Source organism: Ixodes scapularis, unplaced genomic scaffold (genome assembly GCF_016920785.2).
Source record: "Ixodes scapularis isolate PalLabHiFi unplaced genomic scaffold, ASM1692078v2 PGA_scaffold7__128_contigs__length_106722199, whole genome shotgun sequence".
Lineage (NCBI taxonomy): Eukaryota > Metazoa > Arthropoda > Arachnida > Ixodida > Ixodidae > Ixodes > Ixodes scapularis.
The window spans coordinates 73,192,763-73,213,474 of record NW_024609882.1 but is presented as its reverse complement, the minus strand read 5'-3'; the positions used below and the strand labels follow the sequence as shown (position 1 = coordinate 73,213,474).

At 45.4% G+C, this 20,712-nt stretch overlaps 2 protein-coding genes across 2 annotated transcripts in view; one reads left to right on the top strand and one right to left on the bottom strand.

The window, feature by feature from the left end:
• Positions 1–418: 418 nt before the first annotated feature.
• Positions 419–2,286, bottom strand: LOC115326038. The gene has a single exon (XM_029986766.3). It carries the CDS (start codon positions 1,820–1,822, stop codon positions 584–586), a length of 1,239 nt encoding a protein of 412 aa, XP_029842626.2. The 5' UTR covers positions 1,823–2,286; the 3' UTR covers positions 419–583.
• A 4,082-nt stretch (positions 2,287–6,368) lies between these two features.
• The window catches only part of LOC115326046, a 54,177-nt gene continuing 39,833 nt past the window's right edge, over positions 6,369–20,712 (top strand). The window contains exons 1-5 of the mRNA XM_042286274.1: positions 6,369–6,608; positions 9,012–9,100; positions 10,362–10,518; positions 12,357–12,604; positions 16,218–16,427. Coding sequence (XP_042142208.1) covers positions 6,422–6,608; positions 9,012–9,100; positions 10,362–10,518; positions 12,357–12,604; positions 16,218–16,427 — 891 coding nt within the window. The 5' untranslated portion in view covers positions 6,369–6,421. The remainder of the gene's footprint in view (positions 6,609–9,011; positions 9,101–10,361; positions 10,519–12,356; positions 12,605–16,217; positions 16,428–20,712) is intronic.

The window sequence follows — 20,712 nt, the reverse complement described above, 5'->3', positions numbered from 1 at the left end:
CTCAATCAGCGGGGAAGGGAGGTAGTTTGGTAAATACCGTAAAATACCGAGCATCCGCCCATTTCACATTAAGTGCCCACCCCCACATTTTGTAAGAGCTGAAAAGATATGCACAGTACAAATATATGTAAAACTTATGACCCCACATATGACATTTTGTTGTTTCGTTTTGCTTTAAGCTGGGAGCCAAAGTGATGTGTAAGACCATCTAAGTCCACCATCAAGGCACACCATGCGTACCAAGTTCATTTGTGCAATACATTTTTGAAAAGTGTTTAAGATCAAGTGGAACCACACAAGAGTTTTTGGAGAAACCAAGGTAATAGTAAATTTGGGCGTTTACGTGCCAAACATACGAAGGGTATTTGGCACACCCAAGGGGGGACTGAGGATTAATTCAACCACCTGGGGACCTCTAGATGTGCAACCAAAAGTTTGGTTACACGGCGCCTTTTCCGCAATAAGCCTCTGTTATATTGCGGGCAGCTCAGGACAACATAGCAAAGGTTCTGATCATGTGCTGCAGCTCAATGTCCAGGGGGCATGTACAGTAACAATTAGGAAAGGAGCAGTCTACTGGGCTTTACAAATTCATCTCAAACAGATTCGGTGTTGAAACAATGTAATCGAGAACAAAAATACACTTGTGGAGTTCTGTTTGGGGAAGGGGGACAATGACAAGCTGATTGTCGGCGGAATACACAGGGATGAATTGGGAAAGTGAGTAGTTCATGCTCTCCTGTACTATTGTCTCAGAATCATCGATAAAAAACTCGTTGAGGACAGCATACACTTCCATGCTGTTCTTCACAAAGCACTCAATGGATGCATAGCAAATACCGTTTTCAGTAGTACATCTGACTGTTCTGTTATTTCTAAGTTTCTGGTTTTCATAAATACTAGATGTGAAAGTGACACAACCAATCGTTGCCCTCTTGTAGATCAATGCATTGTCGAACATAGACTGGGTCGATAAGAAACTTGCTATCTTTCTGTTCGCTTGACATGGGCGTCCATGGAGTTTTACAGATCCGTCTGTAGTCTGTTTTGGAAAATGAACATTCCGAATTCTGTTCAAGACAGAAAATGCAGTAGAGCCCTTATCCATGCGTCGCTCAATTGAGTTAAGTGCATTTCCGATCCCGACAAGAGTAGCAAGTTGCTTATCGATTGCCCTGGTGCCTTGGATAACTCTAACTAGTTCACCATTTCTATCTTCAAAAAGAAATGCAGACGTTGCCCAGAGGGGGCCCCAACGTCTTACAGAAAGACCGAGATGTGTTAACTGGTGCATGTTGAAAGTTAAAAACTGTGGTCCATAAAGTGATGCGGACTCTTCAACAAAGCGACTAAGAAAAGTTTCGGCCAGATCAATTTCGTGACGTCTCACAGACTGCTTCAACAGCATATGGATGGCGGAGACGAGGAGGACAAAATGTTGCAGATGAGCCAGTGGAAGAATGCCAGAAAGTACTGGAATAGAATAAAAAAGTAGCCATGCCCTGAACTCACTTGCTTTCCAATACATTCTATGCCTGACAGAGCGCGGCGTTCTAGTGATAAAATCGGGTGGCTGGATGGCCAGCAGCCTCTCGTCAATTGTTTTCAACTGTCGTCCGAGGTACCATGGCTCTGCATGATACTTACTGTCAAACCAGGTGGCCATTAGCATTTTCACTACCCCTAGCAGTACACAGTGCATGTAATCTATTACAAAACTGGACGCCAAATCAAAACGGGGAATCAAACTCAATACAGACGGCCCTTTTACGCCCTGTACTACAGTTTGGCTATTCACAGCCTGTACGGCCTGCTGCTTCATGCCACTCCCCGTTCGCAAAGCATGCGTACCCGGAACATAAATCCATGATCGGGAGGAGCCATTGCGCTGACAAGTTTTGCCAGGGGCCTCACATAGAGAGCACCCATGCAAGCCATTAAACTGGCGAATATTCTGCAGCAGAGCCTTTGCTACGGCGTCCACAGATGTGACTGGTGCAAAAATACGGGATATCAGTTGTCGTCCAGTTACAGGATGAGTCCATCTCAAACCCTGCAATGCGAGTTTTTTCACTTCCAAACAAAATGGTCGAAGAAAGGTATTAACGTCAGGCTTTGAGCCACACCAAAGGAGAGTCAGTAGTTGAAATTTCTTGCGTAGTCGGGGGGGCAGTTCAGGGATTACACAGTGCAAGGGCCACAAGGAAGAGGTTGAGCTTTTGAACACCTTAACACCATCAGTGTTCCAGAACAAAGAGAAGTCATATTTGCCGCTTCCAGACCTCACCTTCTTGTATTCATCCCCATCTGTTAGATCACTGTAGGTATCAGAAGTGCCATGGTTGGGTGGTGAGAAGTATTCATACATCCTTTCATCCTCTAAGAATGAGCGCAGCGTTGGAGCTAACTCTATCTGTAAAAATCTGCCGCAGTTGATAAGTGATTTGGTGCACAATGGACAGCATGCGATTCCAGCGGAAACAGAGGTGTGGCAATTCTTGCAAAAGAAATGTTCTTTTGCTGGATCACCGGATCGATACTTGGAAAGGAGCTTGAAAAAGGTGTACGTCGTTGACGGAAGAGAATGTGGGCGGGGCAGAAATAAGTTGAGAGCAAATAACAAAGCTGAAAGAAACTCTCGCGTGAGGTTGAATTTGAAGAACAAGTTCATCAGGATGACACAAACTTCAATGCAGGACATAGAACACCCATCAAAAAGGGGAGTGTGGGCCAAACCTTCCTGTACATAGCTGTCACCTGGGCATTGTTCACCGGAGGAGGTACTGTCTCCGTCATCGGCTTCATCAGAACTTGAAACACTGATGTCCGAGCAGATGCTCCTCTCTTCTTCGGCATCACTTGCATCCTCTCCACCACCCTCTTGTCGAAGAGGAATTGGGCTGCTTGCAAGCTGATCAGGGCTTGCGCAGTTCGGAGGTTCGGAACAGCCTGCATCTTCAGAAAGCTGGTCCCACCGAGCTTGGGTACGTCGTGGGACCTATCAATTTGGAAAAAGAAAACATAAAACATATGTTTCTTTCATTACGAGTACTGCAATTTCAAACATATCTATAAAAAAATAATGAACCTTTGAAACGAGTTGCAGAATTTATGCTAGCAGAGGCGACATTCGGTAGATATCCGTGCCCCAACTTTGCTATCACCAAGAACTCAGCAACAATGAGCTCAGATGGTGCAGCGGTTAGCATGCTGGTCTAGGCATTTTTTTTTATCGTGTTGAATATCCAGATTTAATTTGTGTCTTGTAAACAGTTCACTTTCTTTTGCTATTATAACTTGTGCAGATGCATGACAAGTACAAAGCAAGTAGCTGGCTCCCGAGACGTTCACTTCGTTTGAATTTCGGGAAAGAAAGACGAGCCTATTCGCAACTTTCACGACCTATAGGGGGCGTACTGGCGCCTATCAAAATGGCTGCTATCTGGATGATCGTCGTAGAAGAGCAGCACGAGGCTGGGCTTGCGACGCGTAATTCCAGCTTTGCTGTAAATGAGCTGTAATATAGCCTAAGTTCATTTTTTGCACGTCAGGAAGGTATTTGCAAGCACCTTTTTTGTGAAGCCGATCATCCAGGAGCTAGGGAGCGCTATTCTCACACCGCGGTACCACCATCGCTGAAAGTTGCGAATATTTTGCCGGCAGCTGGCAGAGTTGTCTGGGCGGACAAATGCTGGCAGTTTTCTCCCTTTTGCGGGCTGCAAACACGTCACTATAGTGTCGGCATTATATATACATGGGTTTATAGGGTATGGCAGCCAGAGAAAAAAAATTGCCGGCAGTTCTACGTTGGCTGGCATATTTTTGTGGTTGTTACTCTGCCAGCAGATGGAAAAATAGGCCTGGAAACAAAATGCCAGCTGACAGCTCGGATCAAAATTGCTAGCAGCACTCTTTGAACGGAAAGCGCCGAATAAACAAGGACCAAGAAGGGGACAGAGACGAAGCGCTTCGTCTCTGTCCCCTTCTTGGTCCTTGTTTATTCGGCGCTTTCCATTCAATGATGTACCAACTAGCCCATTTATCTATTTTACTATAGCAGCACTCATTCTTTGTGTCTACATCATGCAAGCTGCAATCGATGTATGCGAGTACCATGCCTACTGGGACTGAGCAGAAATCGTAACTGTCAATTTGGATAAGTTTGCCGAAAAGATTCCCGAGTATAATTACTTGCTAAAATATTACACATTTGTACAGCGTAAGTTGTCTGCCATAGGAAGGCATCATTTTCTACTTGCAGACGAAAAATCTACATATAGCCTGGTGCTACGAATATACGACGTACTGTGCGATAGCAATTGCAGTACACTAGCCTAAGCCAAGGCCTAACCCCCTTCTCGATAGAACAAAGCAGCGGTGAACCTTTTGAAGTAACTAGAAATGAAAATCTTTCTAACCTTGCCCCTAAATTGTCACGCTGCCGGGAGTGATTGGAACGTCGAAAAAATTTCAATCATCCATACAGTAGGTTCAGCCTACAGAAGCGGCAGACCCTTAGTGGAACGATCCGCTTGAGTGTGACGCAGGTACTTACGACTTCGCTGCTGCTTGTCAAATACTTCTTGTAGGGACCGCGCTTCTGCCTGTTCATTCTGGAAGGCTGTGCAGTATGACCAAGTACCAGGATGCCAACACGGGTAACTCGACCTTTAGTAGAGCCACAAACAGTGGCAAATCCGCGCCATTTGACCACGCGTAAACGCTTCCACGCAAAGCCCTCTTCCGACGCCCGCCCAGCCGAGTGCAGCGTGCGGCAGCTCCAGCCACCCCGCCCGCCTCTCCAGCCACAGACGGCTGCGCGAAACCACGTGTAGCCGAGTCAGTCCAGAGGGAATTTTCAGTGTTTTATTAGGAGCAGTGTTCATTCATAAATAATCAAGTCGGTAATTCATTTTTTTATACAAAATATAACTCGATTATTGACTTTTTAAAGATTTATTCTGTTTTTGAATGGGTTGGCGGCTGGTTAATTGCGTTGGAATTTCGCCCCGTTTGCTGGCAACAAGAGCAGCCGGCGCGAAGCTCTTCCTGGAAAGTACTCTACCCGCCCGGCGATAGTTGCAGGGATGTAAAGGAAGAAGTAGTATGGTAGAAAATAAAAAGAAAACATGTTTCAATTATATAATTCAAGGCTGGGTGGCTTAAGCTACCGCACGATATAAAAACAACTGCGGCGAGCAAGCGGATCTCGGCGGGAAACACCTCGGCCGCGAGATCTTATTTGCTTTTTGAAACGCGTCTCGTGGTTGTTAGTCAATAAATAAAGTACGTACGCTTCTCGGTATTTTCTTTCCCTTTCCTCGAACGCCCAGTCTCGTTCGTGAAGCAACAATGAATTTCCGAAAGCTGAGGGAAAGGCGACGCAACCATCGCCGCGAGTAGCAGACGACGCTGCGCATAAAACGGTGCACCGACCTCGCAGAGAGCAGGCGTCGTCGTATTTAGACATTCTCCGTTCGTTGTGGCGCATCTAACTGTTGATAGCTGTAAAAAAAAAAAAAAATGGTTTTACATAATGCATTTTCTATCTTCCTTGAAACTGTTGTGGGTACACTATAGTTGCACGGGCGTCAGCCTTCCCCCAACACCAGCACGCCTGTACATTTCTACCTCCCCAAGTGCAATAAATAATACCAAAGTCGCAATAAAACGCACGCGGTAGCCATACGACTAGCAGATGACGGGAGGATCGTCGAAGTCGACGTGCCTAATTCTACGAAATTGTGACTGCGGTGAGGGCTGCCGTCTTCGCACGCTGATTTTCAGGAACTTTGGGGGTGGAGAAGAATTCTACTCGTAGAGTTTTAATCGTTTCGAGCTCTCTTGGCGCAGTTGCTACGCCCACACGGCATAATGAACCATCGCCGGAATGAACGAAACGTTCCGCGTTCAGAGCTTGAAATGCTGCCTCAGGTGTCGTGACGAATCCTCTTCACGCGTGCACGTAAAGAATATCGCGTTGAACATCTGCTTGGCTTTCTACAACGTTCTACACGTTCTACAAGGACTTTGTAGCCACAATTGGTAGGTCGAATGTACGGCAGACAGCAAAATATCTACCTTTTAAAAATGGCGAATCGACCGTGGCGCACCCTGGATTTTTGTTTTCTTCAACCCCGGTACCAACGCCTTGAAACCATAGAGCTTGAAACCCAAATTGCAATACAAAAAAAATTACTCGTCGCGAAAAACACGAAGTATAACACAGTGTAAAATGTAATTAGTCGAACTAAATTACTATTAAGTAAATACATTTCTCGGCTTTTCTTTTTGTGCGCTTTTATCGGTCAAGCACAAAAAGGTTTTAATCTGAAAAGATACCAGCCAATCCAATCCGTTGAGCAGTCTTAACATTGTGTGTTTACCGTTCTCTGTCAGCTGTAACTTAACGCAACGCAATATGACTGAACGCATCGACGCCGAGTTTGTGCTCGTCTATTTCGAAGAGGAGAACAAGTACGATGTTGTCGGCGACGTCTACATAGAAGAGCTGTGCGATTCGGCAGCGCCCTTAGCCGTAGGAGCCATAGTCCACGTGCTGTGGCAGGACAGGGGCGCCTTCCCTGCTGTAGTAATGGGCCTTTCCGGTAAGAACCCAGCTTCATAGTTCTTAAATGTAAAACGTTTATTGAGCAAATGGTGCAACTGGCAGTTGCGTTAAGGTAGGGTCACTGTGCAGTTACGGGGGGTTTTCGTAGATCGTTTTTACCTTCCCGCAGCGTCCTCCCCGACCCGCTACGATAACCGGAACTAGTCTACAGCCAAGGCCATCGGCTCGCATGAGCAGTAGCGGATTCTTCGTTGTCGAGGGCTTAGCGGAGGGGGAAACACGGTCTACGAAAACTCCATACTAGTGAGTTTTAGTATTGCGTATACGAGCAAACGCAAGCGCTGTGCGTTAGCATTGCGTTCTCCACGCTGCGCATGCGCGAAATCGCCATGCGCCAATCCAAGGGCGCAGTTTAGGCTCCGCGCTCGCGCAAGTGTGGAACACGCAACGCAAACGCACAGCGCTTACGTTTGCTCGTATATGCAACACTAAAACCCACTATTATCATATCTGAGGGGAGAAAGGGCGGGCGGTGTTTTAGCAGATCGCTTTTACGCTCAAATAATGATACTCTATGCTATGCCGACCACCTTTTTGCATGTATTGTATTGTTATGTGAGTTGAGGGAAAAAAGAATTATCTTAATATGTTTTTACCTGGCGTCACTCTCACATTCTCTCGATAAGGATTACAAGAAGGAAGTGTCTAGAGTTCCGTTCAGACGGAACGGTAGTCGCCACTGAAGTTCGTTCCATTCTGAACGAACTTTAGTAAACCGTGTAAAGTTACGACCAGGCAGAACTATAAACTTATATAAACTGAGAGACGGGGGCACCGTCGCAGCAAAGCGGCGTGTACGGGTAGGCAAGGGGAATTAACATTTTTGAAATGAGCCGTCGCATACTTTTGTCGCGAAGTGGTGTGGATGGGTGTTTAGGTTAGCACGTGCCCTAGTGATACATGCGTGTTTAATCGACGCTCATTAAGCCCTAGAAAGATCACTTCGGAGTCGGGACATTAGCAGTTTAGATGGAACTCTAGTGGCGACTATCGTTCCATCTGGACGGAAGGCTAGCCACAACCTTACAAGAAGAGTAAATCTATACGCACTGCATCGTGCACCTTGACCGGAAATGGCTATACACACTACGCAAAGAGCTCTCTCCATTTGGGTCACACTTTTTGGACGGCGCATGTATCACTATGGAGCGTGTTAAGCCAGCCCTCCACTGCGGCGACAGTGTGCGGCTGCTCAGTACAAAACTATTAACCCACATGTCCCCCCCGTACACGCCACTTTGCGGCGTCCAGCCGGCAACTCAGGCCCTGCTGTCCCCGATTGCACCTTCGTTCAGCGAAGGTGCAATCGGCGAAGTTCAGCGAAGTTTCGTAGACAACATTAGTTGTTTTTTTTTCCCCAGTGTTAATTGTAAAAAAGAAATGCCATAAATATCGCCAAATGCTCAACAAAAACAAATGTTCTTAAAAAAAAAAGAAAAACAAGAGGAGCTTGTATTAGGTATTGAACTCGATCGAACCGGAGACTGCTGCCTAGGAAGCAGACTCCTTACCACTAAGCTACGCCACCGCCTCGGAAGCTGGTTGTAACCATTCGTTTTACATGAGTTTCACGTAGTGCGTTAGCCAATTCCGGTCAAGGTGCACGACATAGTGCGTATGGCTTTACTCTTACAACAATCCTCTCGACCTTTGCGCCGGAGACTAGTGTGAGTTAGAGCACTATATAGCTCTTACGGTGCAGAGTAGCGCAATCCTTTGATCCGCGTGTTTCGCCGTTTCATGGCCGACAGAGCAGCTCTGCGCGAGTCACGTGGCACTCAGGGTTCCAGGAGGCGGCCCGCTCTATGGGAGAATACATGGAGATCTACTCAACACGGGTTATTAAAAAATAAACGCCAAGTTCACACTTTTCGAAACTAGTCTGTCGTGAAGTTGGTAAAGCAATAAACATTTTATCAAATTTTTAATAATATTGGATGCGTTTGAAAATTTTGCAAAGGCAATTTTCAAAGCAATGGCGTTTGAAGCAGACAATTGTTTTACGCAGCGGAGATGGACTTTATGGATTGGCCGGAGCGGGTCACATGAACGGTGTGACGTCGCCGCTTCGTCTGCTGCATGATGCTGCTCAGGCAATTTTTTAAAAATAATATTAAGTTATTTCATGGCGCACAACTTAGCGCAAATTATTGTAAACTATTCCCTTATGTCAAAAACTATTGTAGTTCCATAGATCCCTAAAATAATCAGGAAGCAGCGATTTTCTCACGTTCCCCATGCATTTCTGACCAAAGTTGGAACCTCCGGGCGTTCTAGATTGCGGTACTCTGCTCCGAAGGAGCTATATAGTGATCTAGTGTAAGTTTCCCTGAAAATATGTCATGGTTGTGAAGCAGAGAACTTTCTTTTTTAATTTCAGCTGACAAGGACAAGCTCCTGAGGAAAATGGAGAGATTAATAAAAAGAAAAAACAAGGCTCTTGTCGGTGCAGCTCATGGAAAGACGGGCGTAAGCTATACAATTAGTTTCATTATCTGATATATTCCCTGGAGGACATATTTGAGCTTACTTTTCAGTCCGTGCTAGCAGGCTTCTACTGATCTTCTGCGAATAACAAGAACCTCAGTGGTGTGGAATGCACGTTTTTGAAGTGTTGTGGAAGCTTGATGCATATGCCCGCAAAGTGGCTGTGCTATCGGTCGCAAAAGTTCACGGGCTGCGGAAAGAAACTAAAAAATTTATTTGTGGCACTGCCTTGCAATTACTTATGGGTGTAAGCGGTTCTTCATCCCTCAAAGAATCATCTACACTCAAGCAACATGCCCAGAATTTAAGGCACTGCATTAAATACATTTTTTAACATCTTCCCGTGGTCCATAAACTTTTGCAGCTGTACATTCGTGTAAGATATGGAAAAGGCCAAGCGACCGCACAGCCTAAAGGATCCTAGTGCTATCTAATAGAAGAAGGCTGATCTATGGCGAGGCTATTGAGTGTACAAGCAGCATTCGACAGGCTATTGATTTTTGTCGTCACTACCACATGTCTGCCAGCTATTGCAGGGTCGACGCTGTTCATTGCATATTTTAGATAAAGCTTGCAGCTTTCCACTACAAACTGTAAGCGCGAGTACTCCTCTAGTTGTGTGTTGAGATAAGCTAGGCCAATCATAAACAACAAGCAGTTTTACTTGTGCATTGTGAAATGCTCTATTTTGTTTGTCCTATAAACTATTTAAAAATTCTAAATGTTTTAAAGGTATTTCTGCTTTGTTTGCGAACAAGCTAAGCGTCAGTGCTAAAGCCAGCATTGAGTGGGGAACAATTTCATGACCTTAGCGGGCAGTGGCGAAAGAAAACTGAGTAGCCAGTGCTCTTGTCGGGAAGTTTTAGTTTAGGGCTGTTGTCACCGTTGCATTGCTGTACTCCATTTACCCCTAAACTGAGAGGGCCGTGGAAGCTATCTGCTGGGTAGACCAGTCAACTCTTTGTACTGTGTCACATGATCATGCCCTTTGCTCATGCTGATATGAAGAGAGGGGAATCAGGTGATAAAAGGCAGGCATGTGACCGGTCCACCAATCACGGTCTGCACCACCTTGTCAGCTTAATGGTGAGCAGAGTACAGTGAAAGCGCGTGCAGTACCTTTTGAAACATGGCTCAAGTATTCACGTGTGAACACATTTTAAGAATGCTTTTGTGAGATATTACGCTGAATATACCAAAGATGCTAAACACGCATATTTTTATTTTGACTTTTCTGTTTTAGAACACATCTGCATTGCAGAAGAAAAGAGATGAGGAACTGCTCTCGGAAATCGGCGACGAGGCTGAGCTTCGGAAAGAAAATCTCCGTCTAAACCAAGTTATCGACCACCTCAAGGAGAAATTGAGGGAAAAGGAGGAGTCCTTCGACAAGCTTCTAGGTAACTTTCTCTCAAAATTTCTCAGAGTATATGAGCATTTTGCTGGCTTGGCTTTGGCTGGGTCTGATTTGCTGAGGTTAGAACATAGTGTAAGAAATACATTGAAAGGAAAAATTCAAAAATAGGTGTAGTTGAGGACCGCTTGGATGTCATTATAGATGTGTTAAATTCCTCTTAGTCACGGGACCATTGAAACCCCTGGTTCAGGAAGGCTGCGATGTTTGAAAGGCCAGAAACATAGCTTGCCTCCACATTTGCTAGATTCCCAGCGGCACTACAGCACAGCCAGCGAAACTCTGACTTTGCCATTGTTTCCTTGTTTCCCTCCCGTGTTTTGAGCTGTTGGAATCTTTTATCGATGATTCCGACCTTGCCGAAGGTGATCTTTGCAGGAGATCTTTTTGAGCCTGTTAGAACTCAAAGCCTTCGCATTTGACACTGCCCAGGTGTCACTCTTGACGTACACGTGCATGCCTTCCCTCTCGTAAGAACCTACAGGAGCCAGTGACTTCTTCTTTTGTGCTGTCTCGCATCTTGCCGCACAACATTTTGTGTGGGTGCCACTCATGAGAGTGAGCATGGCTACATTAGCCTCAATTGGCCTGACCAGAAGTATCAGGCCAGTTGCATTATTGTATCGTAATTTAGCTTTCTGGTTGGTGGATGTCTGCCGCAGTCATGGAACTAGCCATATTCAAGCCTAGGTAAGAAGGAAAAAAAAAAAAAAGGAGGGAAATAAGTGTATGCATTTGGGCTAGTTGGTGGGTATGCACTTCGGCTAGTTTCATTCCGAGGGTTTTACCCGCGGAATGAAATAAAAACAGGGAGCTATGTACCTGTGCTCTACTGAATGGCATGAACAACCTTCGATCAGACCATTTCCAAAATTTGAAGCTCCTTCTTGTGAAAAGGTGCCACGCTGTGTTTTGCGGGAGCCAGTTGGCCATTGAGTTTTGTGTCGATTAAACAACCTTGGCTGATGACATCATGTCGTGACTGGTAACACTGCTTGTGTTCTCGATCAGGTGTCTTCCCACAAATGTTCACTATTTTAAGCATTGCCGAGCGATACGAGAAGACGGGGGCACCTTTTTGCTGGTTCCCGATGTGCCAGATGTTGTGCATGCGCAGGCATTGTAAGATGATGGTTTACTAGCTTGCCTCACAATGGGTTTACTACGGTTGATCGAATGCCATTTCATTGAAGCACGTTTTAGAGAAAAGGCACGTTTTATCGAAGCACGGTTTAGAGAAAGCAGAGCCTCAGTTCAGACACGCTGTTTATCGAAATGGGAACGCTTTTTAACAAAAAAGGCTTTTCTACTTCTCGCGTGTATCTCTGGTGCGCGTGTTAACCCATGCCCCCCCCCCCCCCCCCCCCCCCGCTGCGCTCCCGCCGTTTTGCGGCAGCAGTCTGCGACAGCTCATAACAAATATGTTAACTTGCCTGATTTACCTGCACACGCCGCTTTGCGGCGGCCGAATTCGCTAAAAGGAGGCTCATTGCCATTTTCTCTAAACTGGGTTCTCTATAAAGGCATTTGATAAACCGGGGTCGGTAAGACGGCATTCGCTAAAACGAGCTTCTTTAAACTGCATGCCTTAAAATTGCCTTAGCTCAATTTTAACAAACCGTGTCTAGTACTGGTTCACCATCATTGAAGATTAGATACTTTGATCTGAGAAAGTGTTCTGTTTGCCAGAAGTTTGCTTCTTGTCACTCCATGTCACACACACAAAAAGAAAGCTGTGCATTCACTGTACACTGTATATTGTAGCCGTTCATTGCGACTGCAAGAACCTTTTTATGCTGACCACAGGTTTCTGCTTTTTATCAGAACTCGACAGCTGCCTGAAGTCTGCACGAAAACTACAGCGTCATTTAAAAATTCCACGATGCACGTGTGGGGGCCGTCTTGTGGCGGAGGAAGCACCTGTGACTGGGCTGCCAGCTCATTCCAATGGACAAAGGCCCACAGGAGGGGAGCTTTTGCCTACCCTGAATGTGCAGGCACCTCCTTCAAGGGACCCTGGCAATGAAGGGGCCATGAGCACACAGCTCAAGCACCAATGGAGTGACACTGATGTGAGTAATAAGAGAATCAGATATGCCTTTCTTAACATGGAATATGTTATATCAAATTTTAGCCTTTCATTACAAAATCCTCTAAATTCCTCGCAAAATTTAAGGGAGCTGTGTCGCAATTTCCAGATTGGTCAATCTGGAAAAACCGAATGCTAACACAGGGGTGGAACGGCTGCACTATTTGGGCCATTTTGCGCCAGATGCATTTGTTTGCGCCATACTGCACCATTTCGCGGAAACTGAACCACAGCCAATAAATACCCGGCGCCATTATGCACGAAATCGCACAACGTGCGCCCAAACAAATTGTATTTTGTCTTGGTTTCGGTTTCTATCGACTCGATTGGCAACAATGAGCGCGTTTAGCCTTGTCGGCCTTGCAATCCTTTGTTCTGTTTATTCTCCCTGTGTATCCCGACTCGGAAGCGCGCGAAAAAAACTCGGGGATCGGATTCGAAGCGCTACACCTGCGACTGGATTGTTATTCTTCAACCATCAGCGATTAAGCTTGTCGGCCAAGGTGAGGTCGAGTCGTTAAGCGTCGGATTGCCTGAGGCTCTGCAGCCCAGGATCCGGACGTCAGCCAGTTGAAAACAAATAAGCAAAAGATTCTTTTTAGTACTTCATCGTTAGAAGTTGGAATCGCATTCCCGCAAGATAAATCGTGATTTGATAGAACTGAAACGCGGTCCGATCCGAAACCTTGCCGGCTAGCAGCTGTCACACGAGTGGTAGATCTGCTCTGCATACTTTAACCTTGCTCCTGCTTATCGCTTTGAATACGATAACTCCGTTAATCGTAGTCTGCTGCTTCGATATTGAGTTGCACAATAGGATAAACTCAAAATTTGTTGCCCTGTTCATCCACGCAACTGCACGTCCGTTGCTTACACACATCAAGAGGTTCGCACATATAATTACTATGTCGAGCATGTGTGGGTTGTGTGATAAGCAGTGTTGATTTACATTTTGAGCAGCTGGAAGCCACTCAGAAAATATCAAGGACACTATCTTCAGAAACATATGATACTTGCTTTTTGGTTAGCATTAAGGCTCACAAAGTTTCAAGTTTTCACATCTGTTACACTGTTATCCCATCTACCTATGTTCCTAACCACTCATGTTCATCTGTGCTCCTAAGCACAATTGAAATTGCTCCTGTGCTTGTCTAACACACAAGCTCAAGTGCAATAAAAACTGATCTGAGCTGCTCCTAGCCTGCTCCAGAACATAGTTTTAGCTGCTCCCAACCTGCTCCAAAACAGCGGTTTCAGCTGCTCCCGTGGCTGCTCCCAAATACATTTCATGAGTTCCACCCCTGTAACAGCAAAAGCGCTGCGTGACACAGGCCATGGCTGGTACTTGTAGCAAGCGTCCGATGGTGCCACATGGGGAAACAAAAAAAGAAACTATGACTATCATTGTTTGTCAACATGCCCTGTTTGTTTGTTTATCTGTACCACTGTGTTAGCGCAAAATTTTCTAGCGGCGGCTAATGGAGTAACTCGAGCCGTCCTGAGTTCCTCCGGCAGGTGTCACGTGATTACACTGCACCTGCAGCCAACCCAGCCGACATTGCTTGCAGCCCTTGCAGCGGCTACCGAAGTAACTCGAGCCAACCCGCATTACTCCGGCAGGTCATGTCACGCCGGACGCAGTCGCGCGTGTACGTTTTGAAGCGCCTGGCTACGAAACGCCCATTCCAAAGTCAGGTAGAGCAAGTTGTGGTACACAGCCTTAGGATCCCGTGTGACTCCCAAGTTTTGCGGGCAGCGAAAATGAAGAAAGTCGATAGAACCTACAGATCTAGAATCAGCTACGCTGACAGCGCCTCCGAGTCAAAGTGTTTAGAATCACGGTCATGCAATCATAATGCTGTCTTTCACCTTCAAAATTGTCGACAGGGAGCTTTGTAAGATGCCATACCTCTTAGCAACTGTCATTTTCTTCTCCTCGTTCCTCACTTTGGTGATTATTTTGACTTTGATGTCAAGCAACAAAACTTTCATTTTATGCGGTGCGTCATTCATTGTTAAAAAAAAGCAGAGATCGAGTCAAGAAAAGATCTTTGTTGTCACAAACATAGTAGACAACATAGACAACTAATTGTACATCATCTGCAAAGTCGCGGAGTTGCTTTGTTCTTAATGTAATATGGCGGGTAATTTTTCTTTATGCAAGCTGTCGTCATCATCACCAGTATTGTTTTTTTTTTCAATTTTTAAACCAATAAAGGCTTTACGTTTTTATGTTCGGTTTTGGGCAATCAAACTTCTGTCAAATTCTTCTTTTCTCGCGGAGGCTGCCAAAATGTCCATAGGCGACGCATGAATTCTTTGTTAAATCGAATTCGTGGTGCAGATCTACTTCTCTAAATCGAGAGAAAAAATACATGGTGTGACGTTCCAAGCCCCGGCGAGGCCGTGCTCCATCTAGGGCGCACTTATGGGGATGGTTTGCAACACCATAGCTCGGCAGAGGCCCTCTCGAAGACCCGGAAACAAGGCTTCCAAACATCAGCTGAAGTAACCAACATCAATGGGTCTTCATTTTCCTCTTTCTCCAACATCAGGAGAAGCTGCTGCTGCGGTGACATGAACCTCCGGCCCAATGAGAGTGGCTGTTGGACATTATCTTCATCGAAGCCAGGTGATGTGACGGTGACGGAACACCTTCACATCACCGCGGCTATAAAAGGGGGACCCGCGGACAAGCGCGACCGAGACGGAATGGGACCTACTATCGAATGCAACCATCGTCTGATGTCCCATTAAAACATAGTCATCCATATAGGAGGTATTTACGGGACCCCATATTTGTGGGTGCTGTTTAGAGCGCATGCTCGGAACGAGCTCACATTAATAGCCTGCTAAGACCGGCAACCTTGATGGTGTTAAATACACGCTCCAAAAGGACTACGGAAGCCCGCCGTCAACACGCGCTCAGTAGCAGCGCACACGGATATGGCCGCCAGTGAATACTCCCTATAGCGCAAACCCAGTCTCCGACCTGTCCATTCCCCAGCCCTCTACAACTGGTGGCACCGCTGCAACCAGATGAGGTCCAACAACCACTCTCATTGGCCCGGAGGTTTATGCCGCCGCAGCAGCAGCTTCTCTTGATGTTGGAGACAAAAGAAGATGAAGACATGTTGATGTTGGTTACTTCAGCTCATGTTCGAAAGCCTTGGTTCTGGGTCTTCGAGAGGGTCTTTGCCGAGCGATATGGTGTTGCAGACCATCCCTGTAAGTGCGCCCTAGATGGAGCAGGGCTTCACGGGGTTTGCAACGTAACAATGGTCTTCAATAGAAAGGACGATAAGAAAATGAAAAATTTCATTTTGCAAATTTTGTTAAATTGGGGTTCATTAGATAGAGGTTCAACTGCACCAAGTTTAGCCAAGTCACACTTAGCTTCCCCATCCCCAGACTTGCATTATTGGATGACGGGATTCCTAGGGATGAGTTTGCCCATCGGATTTTGTAGTGCTGGGAGATTGACGCATAATGCTCTCTGGATTTTACTTTATCTTAAAAGATTTATCAGAGCTGTTGAGACATCTGACTGAATTCCAATATTTTTCACACTAATTGCCTTTAATTATATGCTGCAGGTCATCGAACTTGTGCCTGGTTCAGGCATTTATGTGCCAAAGGACACAACCTCAAGGCTCCAGCAGTCGAAAAGTGCGACAGCCACCGCCCGCACCCTTCTTTTGGACGTCTTCACTCTTCAAGCTCTCCTAACCTGCTCGTTGAAAGGCCGCCAGGCAAAGGGTTCTGGGAAGCCCGCCGAGCAACGACCCCCTCTCCTTTGGGCTGGCGTGAGCTCCCTTACAAAAAATTTATATCTGGCCAGATCTGAAGATTTCAGATATGGCCATATCAAAAATTGGCCACATATAACCTGATATGGTATATCTGCCAGATATAGCCTGATACCCCTGGCCAGATATGGAAATCCCAGATCTGGCTAAGTAAGGAAATTCCAGATCTGGCCAGGCATTTCAATAGTACAAAAGCCTGAAATCAGCACTTTATATCTTTTTATTGTCTACAATTCTCCCAAGTGCCCCGGCCCGCACTCGAGGAGTTATGGAAACGGTGGTCCTTCAGCTCCTTAGTGATCGCTACTTTTGAGCAATTCCATGATTACACAGTTTCGAGTGTAATTCGTAGTCACCGTGAACAAGCCTCCCATAGCGCTCAAGTACCTATCATATCACTTTTAAGTTTTTCGTCAATGGCAGCGTTCAGGATATTGTGCATTCTGTCCAAACTTCAACCAGGCTGAGCCGCCGAAATCTCTTACCATATTATCATTCTCGTGATTGTTGTTTTAGCAGGAATTACTTAAAAGCTGAGAAATCACAAGAACCAGAACCGGGATTTAGCTCGGATTCTGCGGAGCTGTTTATGACATTTTTAGCGTTTCTAACTTAATATCAGCGTCTTTGAAGTTGCACGAGAATGATAATAATGTAAGAGATATGTCTGCGGCTCACCCAGGTTGAAGGTTGGACGGAGTGCACAGTACTGACACTGGCGGGACATTTTAAAAGTCGTATGGCAGGTATTTGGGTTCTGTACAGCACGTGTTCAGGGCGACTCCGAATTACACTCAAATCTGTGTAACCATAGAATTGCTCAAAACTTTCGATCATTAGGCAGCTGAAGAAACACCGTCGCAATGATTCCTCGAGTACGGGCCGAGGCACTTACGGGATTTAGCGAATTGTCTATTCGGGCGTAATGTTAACACTTTGAAATACTTAAGCTACATTGAAATCCTAGCGAAAACTAGCACAAATAATCTTAAACTTAAGCTTGTCGAAGCTGAAGTTTGGAATTATTTGTGCTAACATTTAGGTCGCGAACAATAAGTCATTCAGAGTTTTCTAACAAAGAATTTTTTTACTTGTTTTAACTTTTTAATATATTGAAAACCGGCCGCCAGATAAGTCTGCATATACGCCAGATAAGTCTGTATATACGCCATATCAGGCTGTGTATATTCCAGATAAGACTGTATATACGCCAGATAAGTCTGTATATACGCCATATCGGGCTGTATATACGCCAGATAAGTCTGTATATACGCCAGATAAGACTGTATATAGGCCGTATATAATCATATAATGTTTGATATGGCCAGATATGGCCCAGATATAAGATTTCCATACGGGCTGCATCTTAGGTAATTATATCCCACCTACGGGCTTCAGATGCGTGTTTTACTTTCAGAAGATTTCAATAAAAATAAGCTAAATTGTGCTGGCAGCAGTAGGCTAGCTTGTGAACTTAAAGGGGCCCTCCGCAGCGTTCTGCGATGGTCTATTTATGGCGGTAACTCGATCTACAGGCCCTAAGAATCCTAAAAACCATAAAATTACGGTCATGCGCGGCGGATTTCCCTATTAAAATTGCTATCAAAGTCCCCAGCACGCCCCTCTTTCTGAGATGACCCCGGAAAACGGGAGGGGCATCTCTTTACGCGTCAGCCAATAGCAAACGAAGGATCCTGGCGTCACTGCGCGTCACCAACGCGGCCGACCGCTGACCCGCGGAGAAATCTCTCGAACACTCGCGGACCGTCGTCAAGGGGCCCGGACTTTGTGCTCAGCAGTCGTCGCTCGTCGCGTACCGCACCGTCGCGCTGCTACTGCAATACGCAGTCGCATTCCACAGATGACAAGGAAAAGTTTGACTCGTTGACGTGAAAGGATCGCAAAGCTGGCTTCGGAGTCGGGATCCACGGGAAGAAGGAACACGTGTCCCGCCAACGCACGCCTGCAGACGCCCCGGGAAGCAGACGAGCCGACGCGCCGACATCACCCCCTAGCAACAAGCTTGCGGGGAGAAAACATAGTTCGCTGGTTTTGGAGCGACAACTGCAGACTATGTTTCCCGCACCACAATCAGTTTACGTTTTTCTCAAACTCTAATTTACAACAAGCTTAAAAAGTGTTACAACAGTAACGTTCGCATTCACCGCGAGGTGCAGCATTTCCATTGATCAAGTTTTAGCGATGGGTGGAGACCATCCTCGACGAAGCTAGTGATGCTCTGATTTGATCCTTGTTCATACCATGGCCTGTTCCCGTCCGTGGCTGTTGGCGAAGGCCCGCTTCAGTTCATCTTTGTGCGCATACCATGACGTCAAAAAGGACTTGTGATTCTCGAACCAGTGTTTCGCGATACCTTCAAGTGCGAAGTACAGGTTGTACAGTCGTTGATTCACCAGCCACCCATTGTGGCGGGACACACGATCATACTGCTCATACCGCAAACCTCTCGAATATTCGGACTCAAACGTTCGAGCTTAAAACACTTTTACTCCAAGATGATGATAAGGTTCATGAATTTTCCAAAACACTGAAACTAAAGAACTAATCAAGTCATATCCGGTGCTAGGAATCGAACCAGGGACGGAGCACCGCGTGCATTGCCTGCTTGGCCATGCACGCCGCAATACTGTAACTCAGAATAGCATTGTGTTTACCTGCAGAATATTTTACTCTGCAGGCAAACTTGTGACTGTAAACATTATTAGTCCTATGCCTGGGACAACATAGGTACTGTTTATGTCTGCTCATGCAAGTGACATAAAAGCTCACCAAAGCAGCATTTTTTCCACCTGATTTACAGTGGTGCATCAAATATATTTGTAATTATCAAAAATCAGAAATAATCTAAATGTCAATGCAATTAAAAAAAAATAACATTAATTGTTCTGAAAAGCTTTATTTGTGATTGAGAGTTTCATTAATGCATGTAGTTCAATAGCCATATTTAATGCATTATTATTGATTCTCTGCAGAGTACGTCAAGACAAAGGACGGCTGTCTGGACACAAAGGCCGTAATGCAGTCGCTTGGCACGAAGCTGAGTGAGCTCCGGAGCGAGCACAGCAAGAAACGGGAGTAGTCTAGGTGGTCCACCACAATAAAAGATATCAAGTGCTGATTTCAGGCTTCGTGTGCTTCTTTTGATATGCCAGAACAGATCTGGAATTTCCAGATCTGGAATTTCCAGATCTGGAATTTCCAGATCTGGCTAAGTATATCAGACTATATCTGGCAGATATACCATATCAGTTTATATCTGGCAGATATACCATATCAGTTTATATGTGGCCAATTTTTTATATGGCCATATCTGAAATCTTCAGATCTGGCCAGATATAAATTTTTTGTAAGGGCTGGGACGTTATTGGACGGACTTGGGCACTTTGTGGCGTTCCCTGCGACCGCAACATCTACATCCAGCTTCAGTGGGGATTTTCGCGTTCGACGTGTTTGAGCCGGTAGGTCGCTTCCTTTTATTCGTACCTCCATGTGGCGGGGCGCGGAGCGGGCAGTGAACTCCACCCAAATTGCACCTACCATATTACATATTGCCCAAAATATTTATTTTATGTGGAAAATAAAGGAAGAAAAATCATGTTTGCGTTTTAAGCCCATTAAAATCTTTTTTTGTTTTTGTTTTGTTTGTTATTTTAGTGTTCTTTTAACCAGCCTCTGGCAAGTCCTCATTGTAGGATGTGAACTTTGAAGCGGATAGCATCTTTCATAAAACTCTCACATACATTTTGTAAAAAAAAGGCAAAAGTATTACAAAAAGGTGCCTCAGTCCCGGTAATTTCCAGTGTTGCAAAAGTAGCATAATACCGAAAAATAGGCATTTTCCCCTTTCCGTCTTTTATGTAATGTAAAAAGGGTTAACGCTAAATTAAATGCGAGGCGTCAATTTCAGCACCAAATAAAAAAAAATAAAAGCGATTTTGAAAATTAGTGATGACTGAAAAAGAAGTGTTATTTGGAGTGCTCAGTTTTTTTTTTCTTCAAAAAGTTAGAATTCTGCGCGAGTTTAAGGACTATTTACCGGTCTTAAAGGGGCTTCGAGGGAAATTTACGGCGAACTCTCAAAAAGTGGATCAAGTATAGTGTGCAAATATTTAAATTGACAGAATTAAAAAAAAATCGGCAAAGACACTTAAAATTGCTTATGTGTAGGAATGCAGAAGCATTCTTACACGCAGCACATTCCTACACGCAGCGCACCACGCTCCCCCACTGCGCAGGCGTGGTGAACCCCGCCGGCTTCCCT

Coding starts and splice junctions, on each gene's coding strand:
- LOC115326038 (XM_029986766.3), bottom strand. CDS start 1,822: ATGAAGCAGCAGGCCGTACAGGCTGTGAATAGCCAAACTGTAGTACAG.